This window comes from Eptatretus burgeri, chromosome 11, assembly GCF_056783735.1.
Source record: "Eptatretus burgeri isolate ZD-2024b chromosome 11, Ebu_testis_v1, whole genome shotgun sequence".
Taxonomy (NCBI): Eukaryota; Metazoa; Chordata; class Myxini; order Myxiniformes; family Myxinidae; genus Eptatretus; species Eptatretus burgeri.
In genome coordinates, this window is record NC_140971.1 from 4416414 (window position 1) to 4441468 (window position 25055).

At 47.3% G+C, this 25055-nt stretch overlaps 1 protein-coding gene across 10 annotated transcripts in view; it reads right to left on the reverse strand.

Annotated features, from left to right (window-relative positions):
- LOC147016346 (galactoside alpha-(1,2)-fucosyltransferase 1-like) overlaps nucleotides 1-23433 on the reverse strand; it is a 38010-nt gene extending 14577 nt beyond the window's left edge. For 2 of the 10 annotated variants that reach the window (XM_085844953.1, XM_085844949.1), the window contains exons 1-3: nucleotides 23181-23383; nucleotides 22884-23021; nucleotides 7638-7673 (exon numbers count right to left, since the gene is read on the reverse strand). Coding sequence is in view for 1 of the 10 variants with exons in the window: in XM_085844954.1 (XP_085701080.1) it covers nucleotides 7638-7673; nucleotides 22884-23021; nucleotides 23332-23343 (186 nt within the window). In the remaining 9 variants the exon portion in view is untranslated. Of the gene's footprint in view, nucleotides 1-6503; nucleotides 6660-7637; nucleotides 7674-13787; nucleotides 13877-21642; nucleotides 21789-22883; nucleotides 23022-23180 lie in introns of those variants that run through there. The other 8 variants (XR_015049028.1, XM_085844947.1, XM_085844954.1 and 5 more) reach the window with 8 other exon arrangements.
- Nucleotides 23434-25055: the final 1622 nt, after the last annotated feature.

Consider the following 25055-nt stretch of genomic DNA (forward strand, 5'->3'; position numbering starts at 1 on the left):
AACTTTTTGAATGTGAAATCTCATTTATGAATTAATTTTTCTTTCTATAAAACATATATAGTGACTCAGATTCCCAAAAGACTTGACTTTAATACTAAAGATTGATTGAAATATTGTTTACCTTGATATGAGTTTGTCATTGGTTTGACAGCAGAAATGCAAGATGAGTATAACTCCGAGAATGTTTTGTATAGATATCAAAAATATCACACTTCCTTGATTACTGGAATTAAATAATATCACTATACGTTTATTACTTCAATCAAACTTTAGATCCTGATGTATACAGAATTTCCAGTGTTAATAGTTTGGTTTGCACATTTCACCCAACATTATTATAATAATCTAATCCTTCGTACTCGCAGCATTCATACAGCAAACCCTGAACACTCACAGAAGTGCAATGGAATATGGTTTCCTTAATGAATGCTAGTTCATCTACACTATTATTATGTAACACACTTACTTCAGATTGCTCACTGTACTCCACCATGTGCAGCATCATCTCCCTATTAAGAACTAAGGTATGGCCCAAATGTTGCTAAAATGCCTCTCTTTTAAAGTGCTTAGATACTCCATCTTCCAGACACCTTGGTGTGCCCTAAACCATGGCCTTAAATTAATGAACCCTGTTTAAAAGCTGCTTGAACTAACTATACAGTATAGCTAAATTTCAGTCAACCAGTCAGTCAGTCAGTATGTTAATGCAACCACATCCAGTATAGGCCTAACCACCTGTTTTGTGGAGTTTTCCACCCCAACAGCATGATGATATGAGAACTATTTCATGTCAGAAATCATGCTAGAATGCATCTCCAACCATCTAGGATCCTCCGGTTTCGAGGGCCCTAGGCGGGCCCTAGACCCCGGCCATACAGCTGTGCTCGCTTTGCTTGCGGTGATGGTAACCTGCTACTTTTTAATGGTAGCCTCCTACTCCAAAAAATAAGGAAACCCCTGCTCCTGACATAGGCAACACTCGGTCCAGACAGTGTTCCATGATTTACCAGTAGAACTCACGTCCATGGCCAGTATGACGTTCAGGGTCGAGGGTTTATCCTTTTACCACCCTGTACGAGATACAACTAGGTTTATGCATCTGCCCTACACCTAGTCCGATCGTTCATCCAGTGTCATAAGTCCCGTGTGATCTGTACACCATCTAGACAACTAAAACCCCGTTATCCTTGACTCGGCTCTCCCGCGCTGGCACTTCCTGTCGATTCAGGTGCAGCTGCCTAACTGATCCGGGGTTGATTAGGCAACATTTGGGACACTAGTATGTTGTTGCAGTATGATGCCAACAATGATGCCAACATACAATTCCTACTTAACTGACACTGAACCCCATGCTGAGTTTCACAGCAGTGATGTCACCAATGTGCCTTGGTAGTGCCCGACAATCACTCCTTCAAGAAATTCTTACTTGGCGATGAACTGGAAATGTTGATTCAAGGACTGGTAAGTGGTCTGGATTCAATAAGCACATCTGTTTCATCAACTTCATACACTTCTAAAATTTGGAGCTAGATGTACTCCATCACATGCAGAGACCTTCTGTGTGCTACCCTCATCTAGTTTAGCCCGCGAGCCAACGTGGTTTACCAGGGTGTGGCCGATGCCGTGCACTAGCAACTTCTTGGAGCCATAGATGAGGGTTGGGCCAGTGATGAGGACCAGTGCCAGTAGTGGATCCAATGGATGTGGCTGACTACTGAAACAAAGGTACTACCTCTAACACTACACCCCTACACCCCATGCATAAGTAGCTACTACTACATACATGTTGTCATGCAAACATATGAAAATCATAAACAAATGTGCAAAATCAGAGAAAGTGTGTGCCGGGGGCTTTAAAAACAGGAAAATACACTCCAGCCGGCTTGAAAACATAGGAATCCACACTTAGATCATGCAAATCGGACAACTACAAATACTTCTAAGCAAAAAGTCAACTTCGGGAGCCTAACTTGGCGACCATCTTGAAAAATGGCCGCCATCTTGGATTTTCAAATGGCCAATCAGTCAGATTTGTTCAGAAAGTCCTGCAGAACAGAAATGCCAATTTGATGCTTGTATCAAAATTTGCACGATTTTTCTACTATCTACTACACTATTTGTGATTTGTCATTTGTCATTTGTCCCCCCCCTTCCCCCGCCGCTGTGTTTGTGATTTGTCCCCACCATATTTCCACAGAGCGCTCAATGTCCGCCAACAACCCCCTTCTGGTAAAACTACCAAAATCACAAATCACTGCTCACCTTCACTCTTTCATTCCTCTTTTTTCCTGCCTTTGGAATACACTCCCTCTCTCTGTTCAATCCCATTCTTCCCTCAAGGCCTTCAAAGCAGCTGTTCACCACCACCCATCCAAATCCTCGATCTTTTCTACCCCCGTTAATCCACCCCAAACCCACCTCCTTCAAATTCCCTGCTTTCTTTCCTGAAATTTCCTGTAATGTCCATCTTGTATTCCACATGTTCTCCGTCCCATCCCTCTCCCTTCCACAGATCTCCCAATGTCTGTTCCACACTGTTTTGTCCTCACTCCCGCCCCTGTTGTCTCATGCCCCCCTTGCTGTGCATTGTGTGTTAGCTCTCATACGAGCCTCGACAAGGTATACAAATAAATAAATAAATAAATAAAAATCACAGAATTTGCCATTTTCTGCCAAAAACATGTTTTCACTCATTGACACCAACAGTCAGTGCAGGCATTACCTTTGTCATCTTGCTGAATGTCTTAGCTCATCGCATATCAAGTTTGCAGGCCTCATGAGCAGTATCTTGGATGTTATTAACAATTTTATCAGATCAGAGACCGATTTCAGAAACGAGTGATTTTGACCCAAAATGTCTTGGAGCTCCATAATGTGCAAGATTTCAACATGACAACAAGCAGATTCGGATTCTTGGTGGGTCACAAGAATCGATTTCTGGCCACATTTCATGTCCAGGGCTCATGGCCTAATAGGACAATGTTGAGGAGTTAGAAAGTACAATATTTTGGAAGAAAGAAGCAAAACGAGGGAAATGGCGACAAAAGGGACACAGAAATTTCACAGCGGCTATCCGAGAAGGCCTTGAACAACAATATAAACGAATTTGACAAATACAGCACAATAAGGTACGATCTCACACGGAAAGACCGTGACAAATGTGGCCGCTAAAAGTTTGAACACCAACACGATGCCTTTCTTCATTAATTACCTCCACCACCGAAGGTGAAGTAAGTTATGTTTTCACCCTCTTTCTGTCTGTTTAATACAAGGAAATCTGACACAGGTGGAGGCCATTCAGCCCATCATGCCTGCGTGAACACCACACAAATTTATCAATGCAAGATCTAAGGGAAAAAGGCAAAAAAAAAAGTTTTTAATTAATGATATAATTGTATTTTTTTTGTTTGTTTTTTAGTTTTTGAAGTTTTTGTATTTTTTTTTCTTCCCCTGAGGGGAGGGGGTATGGGCTTGGTTAAAAACACGCATCAATCACACAACCCCCCTTGACAAGACCCATACACATGGACACAATCACCCATCAATGCTCAAACTACCTAAAAGTCCGATCAACATTCCAATTACCCCTCTGTCCCCATAACTTCCAGGTACCCATCAAATTCTAATTTAAACTTATCTCCTGTTTCAGCTGGCACTACCTTTCCAGGGAGATCATTCCATACATTAACTACTCTCTGAGTGTAAGTCCCCTTCCTTACTACTGTCTCAACTCTCCTCTTATTTACTCTCAGGCTATGTCCCCTGGTCCTATCACTGTCTACTCTGTTGAATAATTCATCTGCGCTTATTTTATCTTCTACCTTTCATTATCTTAAACATCTCTATCATATCTCCTCGTAACCGCCTCCTTCCTAGTGTATAAAGCCCTGTCTCCTTCAGCCGCTCCTCATAGCTGAGTCGAGCTCGGCCCGGAATCAATCTCGTAGTCCTGCACTGAACCTTCTCTGTGGCATCTATGTCACTCCGGAACTGTGGTGACCAAAACTGCACACAATATTCTACATGTGGCCCTCACTAAATTCCTGTTCAATGTTAACACCACCTCTTGATATATAAATGATGCCCTCTGAATACAACCTTAAACCCTGTTTGCTTTACCTATAGCTACCTGGCACTGTGCTGCCTGCTTACCTTCCGTATCTATTACCATCCCCAGAACCTTCTCCTGTGTGACACGCTCCAAAATTAACCCTTGCATCCTGTAATCTCTATTTTCATTGTTCTTTCCCATCCCCAACACCTTACACTTGCTCAGGTTAAGCCTCCATTCCTGCAACAACAACCTCAGCCATATGTTCAGCAGAGACAGACATCGCACGAGGAGAGGCAGTAGTCTTTCCAGGGAAAGTCAGAGAAGAAGTTTCGTAAACCAGTCCAGTCAGCATTATTAAAATGCCAATAATGGCGTTTCGACGGAGCAGTCAGATGAGAAGAAGTGGTGGTAAGTAGAGTGATGGTCACAAGATTGTGGTCAGAAGAACCAATTGGAGGTGAAATTGTGTAGTTGTAATGCGACGGATTGGAAGTGATGAATAAATCCAAAGTATTTGTAGTGTGGTCATGACGATCTAGGATATGGGTCGGGTGGGTGATAATTTGTTCCAAATAATTAAGAATGAAAAATGTAAGAGCTTCAACCCCCCACACCCCCAACATCCATGTGGGACGATTTCAGCCACTCCCTGTGGTGCACATTGATGTCTCCAAAATGGAGAAATTCTGCTTGAGAATGTTCAGATGTCATGGCCTCATGGGAAGAGTTGAGATAGTCAAAGAAAGCTATAAAGTTTGTAGAATTTGGAGAGCAGTAAGTGAAACAGAGAAAGACAGTGATGGTCGGGAGACAAATCTTCAGCCAGATGAGATTCGACGTCCACAAGGTGTACAGCAGGCGTGTTGATGTTGGAGTAGACACAGACTCCTCCTATGAAGAGGAATCATGAGTGAAGGTTGTAGTTCGAAATGTTGTAAGAATTAACATGAGCGTCATGTGATAATTGGGTCTCTGGGAGAAGCAAGATATTAGGAGAGGAACTTGCTAGATGAAGTTCAACAGAGGAAAGATTCGAAGAAAGACCATGGATGTTGGTGAAATGAATTGAAAAAGAGTCACGTTGGTTCAAAATGCAAGGATCTTGGGAGGGACCGATGCTGCTACTACTGCCTGAGCACCCCCTCTCGTTGGCAGCAAAGAAAGGCAGATCACCGGCGATTCTTCGCACCCCATAATGCCGGGAACTCGGGGCCATTAACTTTTCGGCCTTTATTGGTTCACTAAAAAGTAAGTGACCACTATATTCGTTATTGTTGTGTGTCTGTCTGTCTGTCTGTCCTGAGCATAGCTCCGTGGGTTTTGATCCGATCCTGATAAAATTTTGGTGGGAGGTTTATATCATGTGGTAGTTGTGTTTTCCTGAGAATGGGCGTGGTGCGCCCATTATGGGTGGAGCCACGCCCAAAAATCATGTGTTTTTAGGGGGTAGCCGATTTCAATTTGCATCTTCTCCGAGGAGGTTTGTCGAATCTGGCAGGGTTTTCAGTATTTGGTTAGCCCAATGGAACCTTCATAGCCCCACGGAGCTCTATTTTTCATTTTCGTCCCAAGGTCAAGGTCACAAGGTCACGAACTTAGAAAATTGCAAATTTTGATATAAAAATCATACGACCGCCCAAACTTTGAGAGGGAGGATGACAATATTTTTTATGCATAATCTTGAGGTCAATCCCCACCTAAAGTCTTGAAACCATTTTGCTCTATCTCGAACACCTTGCCCATGGCGCCCCCTTCAAGTTTGTTTTTACGCTGATTTCATCAAAGTATGGATAATCCGAGTAGTGCGAAATGCCATATAGCCTATATGACATTATATTGTTCCTGGAATGTTCCAGATGAAGTTTTGCACCAAAGGTCATAATCCTTGACCTTTGACTTTTAAAGTTCACAAAGGTCAAATTTTCAAAGTTGTGGGAATCGAACCAGGTTTTCGACTTTCTTCGACGAACTAACTCCAATAAGCTATAGCACGTATCCTGTTTCCTTACTTTAATGTCCACAACATTGTTTTGTGACCTTTAAAGGTTATGCAAAGGTCAAATTTTGAAAGTTGTTGAACGAAACAGGGTTTTTGACATTTTGCAGCTAATAACCTGTCACTCGTACCACATCATGTTGATCATTTTTATAACTTGGTCAAAAATTATCACATTGTCTCATCCTTGACTTCTGAAACAATTTACATCGTCAAATACCGCTCGTGAACCATTGCAGTCTCCAGACTTGTCATATTTATATTTCATTGCAGGCTGTCTGAGGGAAATGAAAGGAAAGAAAAATAAGAGTGAGAATGTAAAGTGAGGAGGGGAAATGAGTGAGTAAGAAAAATGTATGATGAAAAGTGTATGATGTTTGTTTGTAAGAAAGAGATATTAAAGCTAGCCCCGTAGCTACAGTTTGAGTGAGACAGAAAGTAAGACCACGGAACCTGACACGGAGAGTGTAAGATGGCTCCGGGCACCACTTTAATGCTCCCAAGTCAGAACGCTTGTACCACCCTGAGCGGTTGCTCTCTACAACCTACGACCTAAAAGACCAGTCTAATCGGATGGGTGTTTTTTCGGAGACACCATCTCCTTACTGTATGGCCGTTGGCTCCCTAAAGGAGCTCATTCGCCCTTTGGCAGGTGTTGTTTTTCGTCCTGGCAGGGTGTCACAGTCACCCTCCCCACTGGCAAGCCAGTGAGGGGTATCGGTTTAATCACTGACAACCCGACCATGCGGCAGATAACAAACACTGGGTTGCATGTTACCAGTGGCAGTCAAGAAACCTGATTGACCTGACACAAGTCTATCTGTAGGATATCTCAAAAAGTTGTGGATGTATTCTGATGAAATTTTGTGGACAGGTTGGGTGTGTGACAAGGACGAAATGAGTAGATTTTGGTGAAGATCCAGATCTGGATCTAACTGCTAGAATTTTTCAGTGATTTCTTCACCATTGAGATATAGGGCCAAAAACGACATGTAGCACAATATCTCAAAACGTTGTGGACAGATTCGACGAAACTTGGTGGGCATTTTGAGTGTGTCACAAGGAAGAATTTATTCAATTTTGGTGACGATTTGAATCCGAATACAGATACGAGATTTATTTAACTTTTTTAATGATTCTACACCATTGAGAGATGGGGCCAAAAACGATAAAAACGTGATATTTCAAAAATATATTGGGCTCGATATGTTCTCATGGATCAAGCATTGTGTGGCGGAGGTACGCGCTCTACCGAGTGGCCTTCTAGTTTCATGAATGTTTTGGTCTGATAGGAACACAACATAAGAAAAGTGGCAGCAACATGCTGTAAATACAATAGAAACAATAATCAGTGAAATTTATTAACCCTGATTTAGGACAATAAACCTCTTTGGCAGGCAATACATTTTGATCACACATTTATACCAACATTTTGCACTCACATTAATGGTTACGTTTTCTGATTTTTATCCAATAACATCAACCATACTGGAATTTAACACACAATTCCACAATGGTTGCTACCACGGATCTCCTCGAGATAATTTAATAACTCTGAATCAATCAGTACAAAGTGAACATACTTACCGCTCCAACGAGACCTTGAAACCGACCCACCACAACCTGTCTTGGCGGAAGTCAGGGAGGAAGTGCCATGCCTTACATTCCGGCAGCAAATAAATTTAATTTCACTTTACATTTTATCAACTTTGGACGGGGGCTCTGCACTGGGCAGGGTGTAGAGCAGCCCGGAATCATGGCGAAACCCAAATCCTGATCCCTGTGTCGTAAGAGGCGACCAGGGTTGCGTCAGGAAGGGCATCCGGCGTAAAACCTGTGCCAAATCAGTATGCGGATCATAACGGATGATCCGCTGTGGCGACCCCTAACGGGAGCAGCCGAAAGATGAACAACAACACATTTTATCAACTTTGGCACAAATCACGACAATTCAATATATATGGCAATAAAAATCCATCGCTACATCTTAAACATCTTAAACGAGTGACAAACCAGAGAGTTGGTGTCAAAGCCACCCAATGCTCGCCTGTTTATACATTTATCGTTTTTAAAAGACTAGTCTAATAATATTTTTTTTATAAAGCATTGCAGTGAAGTCTGATCCAAATAATTTTAAAGCAATATATATGTGTTATGATGATATGCTAGGTGGTCATATTTGAACCATAGTTGAATATTTAATCAACAGTCAATAGTTGTGTGTTAATCAGCTGTCAGGATTCAAACCTTGCTTGGAGTTGTGTATTATTCAAACCTTGCTTTAAAATGTTGCTTTAAATGTTCCATGTTACCAATGTTCCATACCACCCACTGTTTTTGGACAGCGCCCAACTCAGGTCAGGTATGGGAGCATGTGCCAGAACAGCGAGTCGCTGCGTCCACTTTCCACCGGTACTCCAGGGGCCTCCGTCTGGCCATCCACCAGGCAGATGCCAGGCCCATCCCCATCTCCTTGAGATGATGGTCAACCTGCTGCAACCATGAGGCACGTGGTCGGCCCACTGGCCTCCTCCACTCATGAGACTCCCTCGCTGAGAGAATCTGGTAAGCAGGATCAACGTCAGGAAAATGAGCCACATGTCCATACAGCCGCAACTGACGCTCACGGACAATGCAGGTAACAAATCTCATCCGAGTCTCTCTCAGCAACCGCTCGTTGGACACAAAATCCGACCAGCGATAGCCAAGGATTCTCCGAAGACACCTGGTACCAAAGGAATTAAGTCTCCATCTCAGATCCTTGGTCAGAGTCCAAGTCTCGCACCCATAGAGCAGGACTGGAAGTACCAAGGACCTGAAGACTCGGACTTTCGTCCTCCCGCACAGGTACCGGCAGCGCCACACCCCATGATCCAGCGAATCCATGACTCCCCAGGCCCGACCCAGACGTCGATTGACCTCTGACTCACAGCCAGCAGAGACATGAATATCACTGCCAAGGTAAGTGAATCTCTCCACGACCTCAACATCCTCACCACAAACAGACACAGACAGGACAGCAGCATCCAAGATGTCACCGAAAGCCTGGATCTTCGTTTTGACCCAAGAAACCCGTAATCCCAGCGGCTCCGACTCCTCATTCAGCACCTCGAGGGCCCCCAAAATGATATCTAAAGTCTCCGCAAAGATGACTGCATCATCTGCAAAATCAAGATCCGAGATCTTGACATTCCCAAACGATGCACCGCAACTTGATCTCTCCGACATCCTCCCTAACATCCAGTCCATACAAGTGCTGAAAAGTGTGGGGGCAAGTACATATCCCTGACGAACTCCAGTAACAACTGGAAATAAGTCAGAGATGGTACCACCACACTTCACTGCACTCTCAGTACCAGAGCAGAGTTCACACATCAGATCGATCAGTTTTGGTGGCACCCCACGAAGACCAAGAATCCTCCAGAGGACATCCTGATTCACTGAATCGAACGCTTTACAGAGATCAACATAGGCTGCAAGCAGCCCCTGCCGAAACTCTCGTCTGCGTTCGGTGAGGACACGAAGGGCAAGGATACGGTCAATCATCGACCTCTTTGGTGTAAAGCCTGACTGCTCTGGACGCTGGTGCTCAAGCAGATGGTGGCAAACCCTATAAAGAATTATCCGAGCAAAGACCTTGCCCGGCACTGAGAGCAGCGTCACCCCTCGGTAGTTGTTGCAGTCTTGGCGATCACCCTTCCCTTTCCAGAGAGGGACAACAAGGCCCCTCTTCCAGTCAGTTGGGATGATGCCTGTGTTCCAGGCAGAGCACAAAACTGCATGCAACGACACGAGTGCAGCATTTCCACCAGCCTTGAGAAGTTCGGCATGGATGCCACAGATCCCTGGAGCTTTGCCCCGTTTCAACTGGTTCACCGCAGCCCGTGTTTCCACAAGCGAAGGTGGACCACAGTTGATTCAAGGGTCAGCAACAGGGATTGTAACACCCTTGACGTCCAACTCGACAGCTGGGGGATCCCCCTGGTACAACTGCTCAAAGTAACCGGCCCAGCGGGCCTTCACTTCAGACTCCTCTGTCAAGAGCCTACCACTCTCTGCTCGAACTGCAGTGCTCCGAGGGATGGGCTTGGATGAACGTAATGCGCGAATTCCCCTGTAAGCGGGACGAGAATCACCTGTCCACAGGTGATGCTCTACCCCCTCACAGATTCCTTGAACATAGGCCTCCTTGTCCACCCTCAGTGCACGTACAGTTTTATGCCTCAGCTCCCTGAACAGCTCAGCTCTGCCATTCAGCCTGGCCCTGCGACTCTGGTCAATGGTATCCAGTGTCCCTTGAGAGACAAAATTCTTCTTTGCCCTGCGGTGAACTCCAAGACATCTACCGGAAACATCAAGGACGGTGGTCTTGAAGGCACTCCACAACTCTTCAGGACCCCCCAAAGCACCCAGACCCCCCCAAGTGTCCACTCAGCCTGTTCGCAAACTCCTCAGCTACTCTCTTATCCCTGAGCTTGGCACCATCCAGCCTAGGCTGGGATGGTACCATTCTCCAGGATTTAAGGTGCAGCTTTAGAGTTGCTACAACAAGCCTGTGGTCAGTATTGAGGAACTGAGCACTCCGGTAGACCCTGCAGTTCTGGATCATCCTCCAATGACCGTCAATGAGGACATGGTCAATCTCCTTTGCCACACCGCCAGCGTTGGAATTCCAAGTCCAGCGATGAGCTTGTGGGCGCTGAAACCATGAACCAGCCACCCTAAGTCCATGATTTCTTGCAAAGTCAAGGAACTTAGTGCTATTCTGGTTCATAGTTCCTGACCCATGGGGACCAACTCACACCTCATAACCATCCCTATCAGTTCCAGTCGATGCATTGAAATCCCCCAAGACTAGAAGTGTATCTCGTCTGGGGCATTGATCAACCACAGACTCGAGTGTGGCGTAGAATGCATCCTTCACGGCGAGATCACTCGCCTCAGTCGGAGCATAAACAGAGACCAGGGAAATGACACCTAAGGAGTGATGAATCCTTAATCTCATAATACGCTCGTTGACCGGTGTTACCTCAATTATCATTGGGGTCAGCTTATTGGACACAGCTACAGCAACTCCTTGGGTATGGTGACCATCAGAGCGACCAGACCAATAGTAGGTGTAACCACCCACCATTATCTCGCCGCAATCCGGTCTCCGAACCTCAGAGAGAGCTGCAATCCCGATGTCCAAACGCTTGAGCTCACATGATAACAGAGACAGGTGATCATCCTCTCTTAGGGATAGGACATTCCAGGCACCCACCCGAAGGGACCGCCTCAGGTTAACCCAAGGAGACCGCCGTCTGATGGACGACACCTCAGCACCACTCCGACACACTCTCCCGCAATCTGACCCAGGGATGTTACCCCGTGGTTTCCCTCCTCTCAAAGATTGGGGGTCCCGAAGGCTTTGCCCCAATCCCGTCATCCGGTGAGCTGCCCTGCGAAGGGAAGCTGCACAGGAGGTACTCCCACGGAGTGGGTTTTCAGATTTTTTTTGCGTTTTTGCGTTTTGCGGAATGAAGGGTTTTACGGTGGCCGGAGTGCAAATCCTGCCATCAACCTCCTAATAAGAAGTAACCCAACTGCAGGAGGACGTCTGCAGTCACAGTTGGGCACTAGATATGGATGGCCGTTGGCTGACAAGGAGCTCCTCCGCCCAACTGTTTCTTGGAAACTAAGCTCTTATCACCCTTCCTGTTGTTCTGTGGTAGTGTGCCCTTAGTGTGACCTTGGAGGGAACTGTGGAACTGTTCCTTCAGTGTATGCTGCCCACACATTCCTATTCTTAGTGATCACTAGAGTTTTGCCTTTGTTATCAGCAGGTGCCAGTGTAGGAGTGTAAGAAGCTTGGAAAGTTGTTAGTTTGCAAGACTTGCATATCTGAGAGTTGTGTAGGCGGCTTGGAAACTGTTGGGTTGCATATCTGAGAATTGACCTATTCAACTTCCCCTAGGGCCCCTAGGGCGGGGGGAAAGAAGCCCACTGCCACATTTATTTCTTTATTTCTTTATCCCTTAGCACACACTTTTAGTCCACACCCAGTTTTGCTTTTGTGTGATTATATATATATATATATATATATATATATATATATATATATATATATATATATATATATATATATATATATATATATGATGGTTTTGAAGCATATTCTCAATGTGATTCGGGGGAGCCTGACTGAAGGGTCACTGAGTCACATTCCGCATGCGTGTGGTCTTCGGAAATAAAACGTGTAATTCGAGGATCCTCATCTGACTCTGTCATCTTACTCGGCCGGGTGGAGAGTCATAACAATTGGCGACGAGGATGGGATTCGACTGATGCTGGCGGTGTGGACGGCGGGACTCCACTTGGTGTACAGCGATCGCAAGGGTTCAGCTAAAAGGTACGTGGTGATCGCACGTAGGGCACCTAAAATAGGGAGCCCCAGTTAGGTGAGCGCTGTACACTTGGTGGGCAGCGCCCTGCCGGACGCAGCTCCAGGATCTGCTCGAATCAAGAACTGTAACGGTAAACACATATGAGGTGATTCGAATGCGGTTTGTCTGAAGAGCACAAAGGGGGGGCTGGCAGGCAGTGTTTGGAACCTGGAAGGGTAGAGGATAAAGGTATCCGTGTGAAATCAGGAGGGAACAGGTTGGAATCCTGTACCATAGAGGGGGAAGGTTGGAGGCCTTCATTGGAATTTGAGGCTTAAGGCGGTTGATTGAAAGGGATTTCGGTCCCGACGTAAAAGGAGAAACGATTTACAGCTATTAGGCGGTTGATAAGATAAGAACAAAAGATGGGGAATAAATCTTCAAGAAACGAGAAGATACCAAAAGGAACAACATTGAGAGTTATCAGTGACAAATATGGAATCGATAACGTAAAGGGAATACAGGACTGGGTGAAATGGACCGCGGGGAGAAAATATCCCTTTCCGCTGACTGGATCCTTAGATCCAAAGATATTGAACACAGTGAGTAATGCACTGATAGAGGGCAAAGCAGGAGGCCCGAAACAAAGTGGACTACACTGGAAAGCATTGGCCGCGTGGCTAACGGAGTCGCAAGTCGAGACAGAGCATAGGCGACTTGGACTAGAAGGGACTGTGAACCAACGGAAAATGCAAGACGAGGAACGACAAGGGAGACTAAAGTAGGCGCTAGACCAGCTAACGGAAGTTAAGACACAGGGAGAGGACAAACAGAAGGAACTAGACCAAGTGCGAGCGCAGCTGATGGAGGTCAAGATACAGAGCGAGGAGAGACAAGAGAAGTTGAAGCAGGCGTTAGCACAGATAGCAGAAATCAACGACGACGTGGACCGAAAGACGACAACACGACTTGGGACGAGAAAAGGAATTTACCCCGTCTTAGAGGGGGACGGAGCAAGAGGAGGGACCGACATTCACCAGTTCCCTATGATGCAAGCAGCAGGGGGAGGTTGGGTTTGGAGATCATGAACCCCACAAGACATTAGGGGAGTAAAAGCTAGCATGGAAGAATGCATAAAGAAAAACCCAAGAAGGGCAATTCAGATATTACACGACCAGATAAAAATGCAGGTGGCAACCAGGACAGACATAGGGTTTATCTGCACTGCTGTGCTGCCCAGCGTGGTTTGGAGTCCGCGTTTGGCAGCCTGGGGTGTTAAACTAGAAGGAGAGGAAGATACCACTTTAAACCGATAGTACCCAGAGGGAGCCGACCGAGAAGCACAGGCAGTGTACAGGGGAAGGGTACAAACCCTGATGGAAGAACTTGCAACGGAGATGGCCCCAAGGGTAATGGATTGGCAGGCAATACAGGATGTCACACGGAATCCTAAGGAATCACCTGGGGAGTACAAAGCACGACTGTATGAGCAGATCGAACTGCACTCGGGATTTAATAACATAGCACAGACACCCCTCCATTTCCTGAACACTATGTTTGTAGATGGACTGTGTGACGAAGTAAGGCGAGAGTTGAAGGCGGACATGCCAGGGTGGAAAACGGCTGAAGTGGATGCCGTGTTTGAAAGGGCGAGACAGGCCTGGCAGACTAGAGAAGAGGAACGGAGGGGAAAGAAAGATGCCAAAGCTCTAGTTGTAAGAAACCTCGAATTGAAAAGCCGTAAATACGAAGAGAGGGAAGGCAGGCCTCGCTGGGAAAATCCAGATTGGGAACCCCGGTAAGAAGCCGAACGGGACCAGCGAAGACCTTGGAACCGAGAGAATGATCCGCAAAGACAGGGAGAATGCTTTAACTGCGGTAAATACGGGCATTGGAGCCGGGAATGCAAGGCACCGCCTAAACAACGAGGCTGGGGCTCACGGCCACCGCAACAGCAAGAGAGACCAACGGCGCCCCCTAGAGAACATGAGAGGCGAGGGGAAGCAGCAGGAAGAAACTATTGACATGAGGACATCATGGTGGCTCCGCAAAGAGAAACATGGAACGTAAGGGAATTGACCACGACCTTAAATGTAGAGGGGAGACAAGTAACATTCCTGGTAGACACAGGGGCCACCCGGTCAACACTAAAACAAGGAGAGATAAAGAACCTGCCACTCTCAGGCAAGTCAGTGAGTGTGGTGGGGGTTTCGGGACGGAGAGAGGATATCCCGATTTCGGACAAATTACGAATTGAAGTAGGTCCCCTGCGGGCAGAACATGCATTTTTGGTAGCTCAACACACCCCGATGAATTTGTTAGGAAGAGATTTGTTGTGCAGAATGGGATGTACGATAACGTGCAAGCAAGACGGAGTCTTCATAGATGCTCCGCTAGCATTGCAAGAGGAAGTAATGACCCTCATGATGACCGAACTCGGACCGGTAGTCTATTGGTTGCGGATTGTGTCACAAGAGGGGAGAGATAAACTGACTAGGGATTGGGAAAGTGCGAAAAGATTGCGGGACGTAGAGGAATGGTTGCGTAGCAACGACATTGAATTGAAAGAAGTGGAACTGCCTTTGCACTGTACGGTCTATTATGACGAAACAGGGCAGGATTTTGATTACTCGGATAGAGTACATGAAGAGTACGCCGCCACACGCACTTTAATGACAACCACTTTTTTTTTTTTTGTATACCTTGGTCGAGGCTCGTATGAGAGCTAACACACAACTCACAGCAAGGAGGCATGAGACAAGAGGGGCGGGAGTGGAAGGGACAAAACAGTGGGGAACAGACACATTAGGTGAACTGTGGAAGGGAGAGGGATGGGGATGGGACGGGGAACATGGCGAAGAGAAGATGGACATTTCAGGGACTTTCAGGAAGGAAAGCAGGAGAAATGAAGGAGTGGGCTTGGGTGGATTATCGGGGGTAGAAAAGATCGAGGATTTGGATGGGGGAAGATAAGAGGTGGTGGTGAACAGCTGTTTTGAAAGCCTGGAGGGAAGAATGGGAAAGAATAGAGTGAGGAAGTTTATTCCAAAGGCGGGAAAAAAGAGGAATGAAAGAGTGAAGATGAGCAGTGATTCGTGATTTTGGTAGTTTTACCAGAAGGGGGTTGTTGGCGGACCTTGAGCGCCCTGTGGAAATGTGGTGGGGACAAATCGCAGAGAGAGCAGGGGGGCAAGGCTGGAGAGGAGTCGGTAGAAGACAGAAAGACCACCGACCAACCTGCGGTGATTGAGTGAGAGGCCCAAAGACTCAGCTTCATTGCGGGAGATGCCGATGATCTTAAATGCCCTGGTTTCGACAGCGTGAAGCCGAGAAAGGTGGGAGGCAGGAGCACCAGCCCAGAGGGGAGAGCAGTACTCCATCAGGCTATGGACAAAAGCTTTGTAAGTGGTCAGGAGCTCAAGAGGGCCGAGGAAGGACTTAGCACGACGGAGGATTCCCAGTCGGCGACTGGCTTTTGAGGCGAGGTTGGAAATGTGACTTTCCCAGGAAAGGTCATGGCAGATAGTGAGACCTAGAAGCTTGAAAGAAAAGACTTCTTCCAGAGGATTGTTGAGAAAGTGGATGGGGGCGTTTTGTAAACGGTCCTTTCGAAGAGACATAGTGAGAGTGTGAGATTTGTCTGGATTGAAAGACATGTTCCACGTGTTGGACCAGTTTGTGATTTTATCCAGATCTGCAGTGAGCGAAGAAGCTGCTGCTTGCCGGTCTGAGGGATGACAGATGGTACGGCAGAGGGTGGAGTCGTCGGCAAAGAGAAATAGAGGATTTTCCAGAGAGTCCGAGAGATCATTGATGAAAACCAGAAAAAGAACAGGGCCCAGAACGCTACCTTGAGGAACTCCAGCCTGCACAGGAAGAGGGGATGAAAGAACTCCATTTAGGGCCACACGTTGACTGCGACAGGAGAGGAAGTCTGAGAGCCATGAGTGGAGATGGCCTTGAATACCATGGGAAGAGAGTTTGGTGAGTAGGGCAGGGTGCCAGACTGTGTCAAAAGCACGTGATATGTCCAGGGATACGGCTCGGATTTCCTGTCTGGCATTGAGGACCTCCATCCATTGATGGGAGAGCAGAAGCAGCATATCCAGGGTAGAGTGACCTGGTCTGAAACCAAATTGATGATTGGAAATCAAGCCATTGGAGAAGAGGAAGGATTTCATATCTGAGGCGATGATGGATTCCATCACCTTGCTGATGATTGGGAGAAGGCTGATTGGTCTGTAGTTATAGGGATCTGTTTTTGCACCTTTTTTATGCAGGGCAGTGATGTTAGCAGATTTCCAAGCAGATGGCAGATGACCTTGGGCAAATGAGAGGGTGAATAGAACAGAGAGAGGGTGAGCAAGAGCAGAAGAGCAGGCTTTGAGGACACGTGGGCTGATGCCGTCTGGACCGGTTGCAGAATCTGACTCGAGGTTTGAAAGCAAGCTCTCCACCTTGTCAGGAGAAAAGGATACAGAGTCCAGGGACAGTTGGGTGCGACTGGGTAAAGTGGGTAGAGATAGAGATGGGTTTAGGACACAAGATTTAGCTGCAAACACTGAGTTTAGACATTCAGCTTTATCACGTGTGGAAACAGCAGTGCGGCCATTTGAGGTAAGGGAGGGGATGGAGGGGGAACATACACCAGAAACAGATTTGATTAAACGCCACCAGGATTTTGAGGAGGGAGAGAGGTTTGAGAGTTCAGACTTGAGATGAGAAAGATGTTGTTTTCTGGCTCTCCTGAGGGTAGATACACACTTGTTCCGAGCTTTGTCGAAAGAACTGAGATTGCCCTCAGTTGGGTTTGCTTTCCATGAGGCAAAGGCAAGTTGTTTCAGGACAACTGCCTCGCCACAAGCTTCAGTAAACCAAGGGCGGGAGGAAGGGTAAGACAACTGAACACGAGAGGGGATAAATCTGTGCATGAGGGAGAGCAAGTTTCTTTGAAAGAATTCCCAGGATGAGTTGATGTTTGAGAAAGTAGTGATAGGAGACCAGTCTGTAAGTTTGATGGCTGCTCGGAGACCCTGCCAGTCGGCTTGAGTGAAATGCCAGACTCGACGGCGGTGAGGTGGTTCTCTGATAACAGCCAGAGAGATGTCCACTTTGACAAGGACGTGGTCAGAAGAACCAATTGGAGCGAAGGAAGAGCAGCAGATATTGTCAGGGAAATTTGTCAAAATCAGATCCAGAAGAGATGGAGTACCATTGGTTGAGATCCGGGTCGGGAAGTTGACCGATTAAGTCAGTCCCAATGAGTCGCAGAAAGCTTTTGCTGAGGTGCCATGGCAGGTGAGAGAGGTACCCACACCTAGCCAACTGGCGTGATGACAATTGAAGTCACCACATAAGAGGAAGAGAGAGTTTGGATGAGAAGATAGAAGATGGTCCATGTTTTCGGATAGTGAGGTGTAGATGGAGTCATCACTGTTAGGTGGACGGTACAGTACACATATAAACATGAGGTGGGAGTGGAGGGGAAGCCGAAGCCAGAGGTATTCCTGGGGGTGTGGGGGAGTGAGAGCAGTGCATGGAGAGTGAGGAATAGAGTCTTTGATGAAGATAGCAACACCTCCACCAGGACGAGGCTCAGGTCTGTCAAACCGTAAGAGGGAGTAGCCAGGGAGAGATACTTGGGAGTCAGACACGTCTTGGGAGAGGAAAGTTTCTGTTAGGCAGATAATGTCTGGTTTGTCAGTGGCAACCTGTATGGAAAGATCTGAAAGGTTTGAGCGAAGGCCCCGGATATTTGAGGTCCACACTTTTAATGAAGAGGAAGGGGAGGAGGCTTTGGGTGCAGGATGTGGAGGGGGAGGGGGAGGGTAGGACAAGGGACGAGGGGGGCAGGTAAGGAGGGTTGCTGAAGGAGTGTGGGGTATTGCAGAACAGCGAGGGGAGGGGGCCGAATGAGGAGGAGAAAAGGCTCTGTGGTGCTGGGGGAGAGGGGGGACAAGAGACAAGGAAGAAGGCAGTTGAGGATTTGAGGAGGTGGAGTGAAGAGATGGAGGTGAGAGGGCAGTGGAGGGAGGCAGGTTGGTGGATGAGAGGGGGGGCAACTTTGAGGATCGATCCACTTTGAGGATCCACTTTGTGGATCGGAAAAGAGGGAGCGGCAATGGAGGTGGAACTAACCGCCAAGGAATGTGAGCTAATGAAGCACAGAGAAGGACTTAGCCCGCACGTCTCAATGGCGTAAAGGTAATGGTCAGTAAAGGACATAGTGCCGGAGAATTGGGAAAAATTATGACCAGATTGAGATGCGCCTCGGAACCACCAGGAAGGGATAGTGAAACCCAGAGCATTTTACAGGCCAGTCGACGGGGGGATGGATGGAAGGTACGCTTACCTGATCAGATTTTGTCATGTATGCTAGAAAGACATGAGATGAACAGCGAAAGGCCCCGCCGCCAGGCCAACAGGGAAACGACAACAGAGGAAAGATTACAGGAAGTACCTGTTGAACTATGGACACGACATCCGAATGATGTGGGCAGAGTGCTGGCCGCAACGCCCGTGTCCATCCAGATAAAGGAGGGGATATCCCTGCCTCGAGTGGCTCAATACCCATTGCGCAAAGAGGCAATAGAGGGGATCGCTCCGGTGATAGCATCGTTACGCGACCAAGGGATGATAATACCTACTAAGAGCCAATGCAACACACCAATCCTGCCGGTGGAAAAGCCCGGAGGAAACAAATGGAGGTTCGTACAGGATCTGCGGGCAGTGAATAAGTGCGTGAAAGCGTCCTTTCCCGTGGTGCCACACCCGGTTACGATACTGTCAGGGGTGCCGTCCACCGCAACGCACTTTTCCGTGGTAGATTTGTGCTCGGCGTTCTTTAGCATACCGCTAGCAAAGGAGTCGCAACACTTGTTTGCCTTTAGCTACGACAGACAACAATACACCTGGACTGTACTTCCGCAGGGGTTCTGTGATAGTCCAACGCTCTTCTCGCAGGCTCTGAAGGAGGACCTGGAGGACATAGAGCTCCGGGAAGGATCAGTCATGATACAATATGTGGACGACCTGTTGGTATGTTCGGACAATCAAACGAAATGTGAAACGGACACTGTAGCGCTGTTAACAGCTCTCGCCCGAAAGGGCCACAAAGTCAGCAAAGACAAATTGCAGTTCTCGCAGCCAAGAGTGACGTATTTGCGACATATACTGGAGCAGGGGCAGAGAAGCCTCGGGGCTGAACGGGTGGAGACAATCCGAGAGCACCCAAAACCCACTACATTGCGACAATTACGGCGGTTCCTCGGAATGACGGGGTACTGCTGGCAGTGGATACCTGATTACGCAGTTCGGGCGCGATCACTGTACGACATGGTAAAGGAGGCAGAGGGGGATAAGATCTCTTGGACGAATGGTGCGAACAAAGACTTTGAAACATTGAAGCAGGCCTTATCAAAAGCACCAGCATTGGGGCTACCGAACTATGATCTTCCCTTCACCCTATTCGTCCACGAAAGAGGAGGGTTCGCCCAAGCGGTGCTGACGCAAGAACATGGAGGAAAGAATAGGCCGATTGCGTACTGCAGTAGTCATTTGGACCCGGTCGCCGCCGCCTATCCCGGGTGCTTACGGGCAGTAGCAGCAACGCAATACGCAGTAACCGCAACAGCAACGCTGGTTTTGAGTTCTCCGCTGACCGTGAAGGTGCCGCATGATGTGGCGGCGCTGATACGGAAAAACAAGACACAACATATATCCGCGGCACGAGCAGTTCAACATGATTTGAACTTGCAGTTGCAATTGTTGCAGTTGCAAGTTGCAGTTGCAGGCAACTAATATAACGATCGAAAGATGTTTGCCACTGAACCCAGCCTCCCTAATGCCAACGGGCGATGAGGGAGAGGCACATGTGTGCGAACGAGTGCTCGTGGAAGAGACAAAGGCTAGGCGCGATCTACAGGAAGCTCCGATCGAGAATGCGGAATTGGAACTGTTCGTAGATGGAGCGGCGAGGAAGAACCGATGGGGAAAAACGATCGCTAGCTTTGCAGTATGCACCGCAAGCGCCACCTTGAGGAAACAATTGTTACCAAAGGGATTTTCAGCCCAGCAAGCTGAGCTGGAAGCGTTGATATGCGGATGTGAGCTGGGTGCGGGTAAGACATTGAACATATACACAGATTCCAGGTATGCCTGGGGCATCTTACATGACTCCGCTGCCATTTGGGCCTTGCGTGGCTTTAAGACGTCCTCCGGGAAGGTTATTCGACACGGGGACCTGATCAAACGACTAATACGAGCAGCACAAGAGCCGCAGCAGATTGCGGTGATTAAATGCAAAGCTCACACAGGAGGGACAGATGAAGTGTCAAAAGCCAATGAAAGAGCAGATTTAGCGGCAAAAGCAGTGTTCGATGAGGAGGAGGCGAACCCACAACCAACGACCGAACTTTACGTGGAGCAAATGATAGACGGCACACAAACGCAAGAACAGCTGAAGGTAGAAGCCATCATCCTGGTGTTTCCCATGCAGAGCGAGGCATCAAGGTGTGCCGTCCCTCTGATGGATGTGAAACTGGGCGTCTCGTCGGCCAGCGAGAGTTTGCGGACATTAAACATCCTATGGTGTCATTCGTAATGACTTGGCGGATCGTCACCGTTGAACGCTTTCCATGTTGATAAAGCAATCCACTTGACCACCATCGACTCACCGCTGGATTCGGTGTACAGGACTCGAGAGAATTATTATATTAATACGCTAAGCTATATTTTGTGGACGTATCTCCTCCGAAACCGCCAGACGGATTGTCGACTCTTTCGGCATGTGGAGTGCTCTGTGGTATAATGTACATCATGGGCTATGTGAGATCGCGCCAGACAGACAGGTTTGAGAATTTTTGGAGATTTTTTAATTTTTTACATTTATTTGCACGGCGAAGTGTGACGTCACCGCTGAGAGGCGTAATGACGTCATGACATCATCGGTCATTCGCTGACTGCCACTCCTGGAAAACAGCATCTGCAATGTAAAACCCTCTTCTGCACATGCTGACGACCTCAGAAAGTGCATTTGACACAAAAAATGTAACAAGTAACATTGTATATAAAGAAATTCTATAAATTACATCGTGAACACTGGAGATATTGACGTCATAACGGACCCTCACTTTATAAAGCACGCGGAGCGCGGGTTTGGCTTGGATAGGATTGCCGCAGACGGGATAAACCGGTGAATTCTTAGCTTTTTAACCTCCTCCTCATACCTGGATCTCCTCTAAAACCCCTCTTTCACCTCCTCCATGGAGTTTTGGGTTTTCTTGTGTCCAGGGTGGAGGCTCGTGGAGAGCTTGAACATGGAACGGATCAGGACATAATGGGAATACAAAAGGAACAGTGGTGAGAGGTGGGAGGGGAAAAAAAAGAAGAAAAAAAGAGGAACTAAATACTAACAGTAGAATTTAAGGCCAAGATAGAGGCAGACTTGGACAAGCAATGGGCGTGCGGAGGAATGGGGGACGGGAGGGGGTGTATCGGGTGCGCAAGATGGAAATTCCAAGAAAGGAAACAAAAAAACTGGCAATTTGGAATGAGAAGGAAGGATTTTGGTGGGGTTAAAGAGGGTGGAAAATATCATGGTTTTAGATCGGGGATGATACGAGATGGTGGTGAACAGCCGTCTTGAAGACCTGGGGGGAAGAATGAGAATGAAGAGAATGTGGAAGTTGATTCCAGGTGGACCATGTGTACCCTGCAGAAACCTGGGGGGGGGGAAGCATGGAAAGAGGAGAGGGTGCAAGACCAGAAGGGAGATGGTTCAAGCCAGAGAGACCACTCACCTGTCTGTGATGGTGAAGTGATAGGCCCATAGACTCAGCTTCATCGCGGGAGATTCCTATGATCTTAAAGGTCTTGCGGTTCCCACGGCGTCAATCTGAGCAAGATGGGGGAGCCAGCCCAAAGCGGAGAGCAGTACTCCATCAACCTGCGGATGAAGGCCTTGTCGGTGGGTAGGAGTTCAGGTGTGCCAAGGAAGGACTCTGTACGATGGAGGATGTCCAGTCGACGGCTGGCGTTGGAGGCCAACTTTGAAATGTGGTTTTTTTTTCTCCCAAAAAAAAGATCACGGCTGATAGTGAGTCCATTGATCAATTAATTATCTGACTGAAGTGTGGAAATGTTGCAGTAAAATAATTAAATTAGCCTGCCCTCTCACTGTGCTATTTATTCCTCAATGACAATGGGCCTCCACCTGGGTTAACCTGTCCTCCACCCCTTATGAACTCAAACAATGCCTTATTGTGATTATTGGAGGTAAAATCAATGGAGGTAAAAATTACACCCCACGTTGTGCCCCGCAAACAGTAACCATGGAATTGCCCCCCCCCCAAAAAAAACACAAACGGTCTTCATTCACACTGCTATAAATACCTGCACAGGTGTGCAACAAAAGTGATTACAATTCATTTCACAAGTGCAAACCGTCAAACCGTGAGACGTGTCCTACCTGCGGTCCGTGAAGGTAGCTTTCCGTGGGGGATCCAGGTGAGATGCGAATGGAACCCTTCGGCGGTGACCTTCCAATCGTTACTCTTCCCGACAACACAGGTGTTCCCAAGCGCTTTGAACTGCGGCGGAAGGATTCCTGCGAGCAGAACCAAAAATAGTCATGACGTCATAACGGCTCAGTCACGCAGACCAAAAAAAAACAAAAAAAACAAAAAAAACAACAACAATAAACGAATAAGTGATCGTCACAAAAAAAAACGGGGCGTGGTCCGTGCGGCCATCACACGCCTCTCACCGTCGCCACACAAACCGAGCGGGCGCCTGTGGAACCAAGGACCAAGGTAGATTCAATGAACACCGGATGATGAGGGAAGGGACGGCGTGTCAGGGTGTCAGGAGCACCAATGGTTCCGAGTGACGGACGGATCTATATTTAGATATCGTACCGCATCGTTCATGTCACGTGTCCAAGGTTGTCGCACTCGAGGCGGGGCTGAAGTGAAGTGAGGGAGGGGCGTGGTTAACCGTGTGGGCGGGGGGGGGGCTGGACAGGTTGCGGTTCCCGCCGATCAACGGCTCGGGACCGACCTTCCGATTGGTCAAAACCCTCATCACGTGTTTTTATGGGATTAAAAAAAAAACAAAAAAAAATAACCCGTGTGTATTTATTTCTAATATACTCCACCGAGTGTCCTGGTTTCAATGTTGTTTCCTCATCTCGGGAGGATCCCATAAAACATTACCTCACAACCCTTTGCTTTCAGCCGCTTTCCCAATATCCTGAATCTATTTTTCAAAACCTCTGAGTAAACTTTCCCTCAATCATTCGCACCGAGGTGAACCACAACCAACTTGTTCCTGCCACGACCCGATACAATATCGTTTACCCTTCCTTCAATGTCCCAAACTCCCGCTCTTCAAAACTGCACACAATTCCATGTGTACGATCCTTCCTCAAGAAACAAGAATCGACATATTTAATGGTCTCATCACCCACAAACACTGTCTCCCAAACCTCATGTCGACCAATTACTATTGCTGCACCATCACCGCTGCCTGCTCCTGCTGCACCATCACCACTGCCCGCTCCTGCTGCACCATCACCACTGCCCGCTCCTGCTGCACCATCACTACTGCCTGCTCCTGCTGCACCATCACCACTGCCTGCTCCTGCTGCACCATCACCACTGCCTGCTCCTGCTGCACCATCACCACTGCCTCTTGTTGCAGGTAAATAGATTCTTGACATCAAGCGCATTCATCAAGATATCGTGGTTCTCAGAGATTAATTTGTAAGGAAACCCCCGAGAACTGCGGATGAACTTTGGGAAGGGATGAGAAACAAGTTACGAAAATAATGGAAAGGAGATTGCCCAAAGATGACGTCATGAAGAAAGAGCCACCTGAGGATAAGCAGACAAAGAAGATGACAGATCCAAAGGGAGATTATACAAAAGCAAAAAACCCAAGTAACAGAGACGCCAAGTCACAAAGAAGACAAATAACGAAGAAGCCAAATAAGGAAGAAACCAAATAAGGAGAAAGCCAAATAAAGAAGACAAATAACGAAGAAGCCAAATAACGAAGAAGACAAATAACGAAGAAACCAAATAACGAAGAAACCAAATAACGAAGAAGCCAAATAAGGAAGAGAAATAACGAAGAAGCCAAGTCTTCTTCTTCTTCTTCTTCTTCTTCTTTCGGCTGCTCCCGTTAGGGGTCGCCACAGCGGATCATCCATATGATCCGCATAGTGATTTTGGCACAGGTTTTATGCCGGATGCCCTTCCTGACGCAACCCTGGTCGCCTCTTACGACACAGGGATATGATACACCTATTTTAACCGGGGTATACACCGGCCCAGTATACTGGTACTCATTTCGCCGACCTCGGAAGGATGACAGGCTGAGTCAACCCCCTGGTGTATTAATTCAGTGGCCCAACGGGGCTTGAACTCAGGACCTTTTGGATCCCAAGCTGCTGCCCGGACCACTGCGCCAACACACCAGGCTAACGAAGAAGCCAAATAAGGAAGAGAAATAACGAAGAAGCCAAATAAGGAGAAAGACAAATAACGAATAAGACAAATAACGAAGAAGACAAATAAGGAAGAAGCTAAATAAGGAAGAGGACAAATAACAAAGAAGCCAAATAATGAATAAGCCAAAT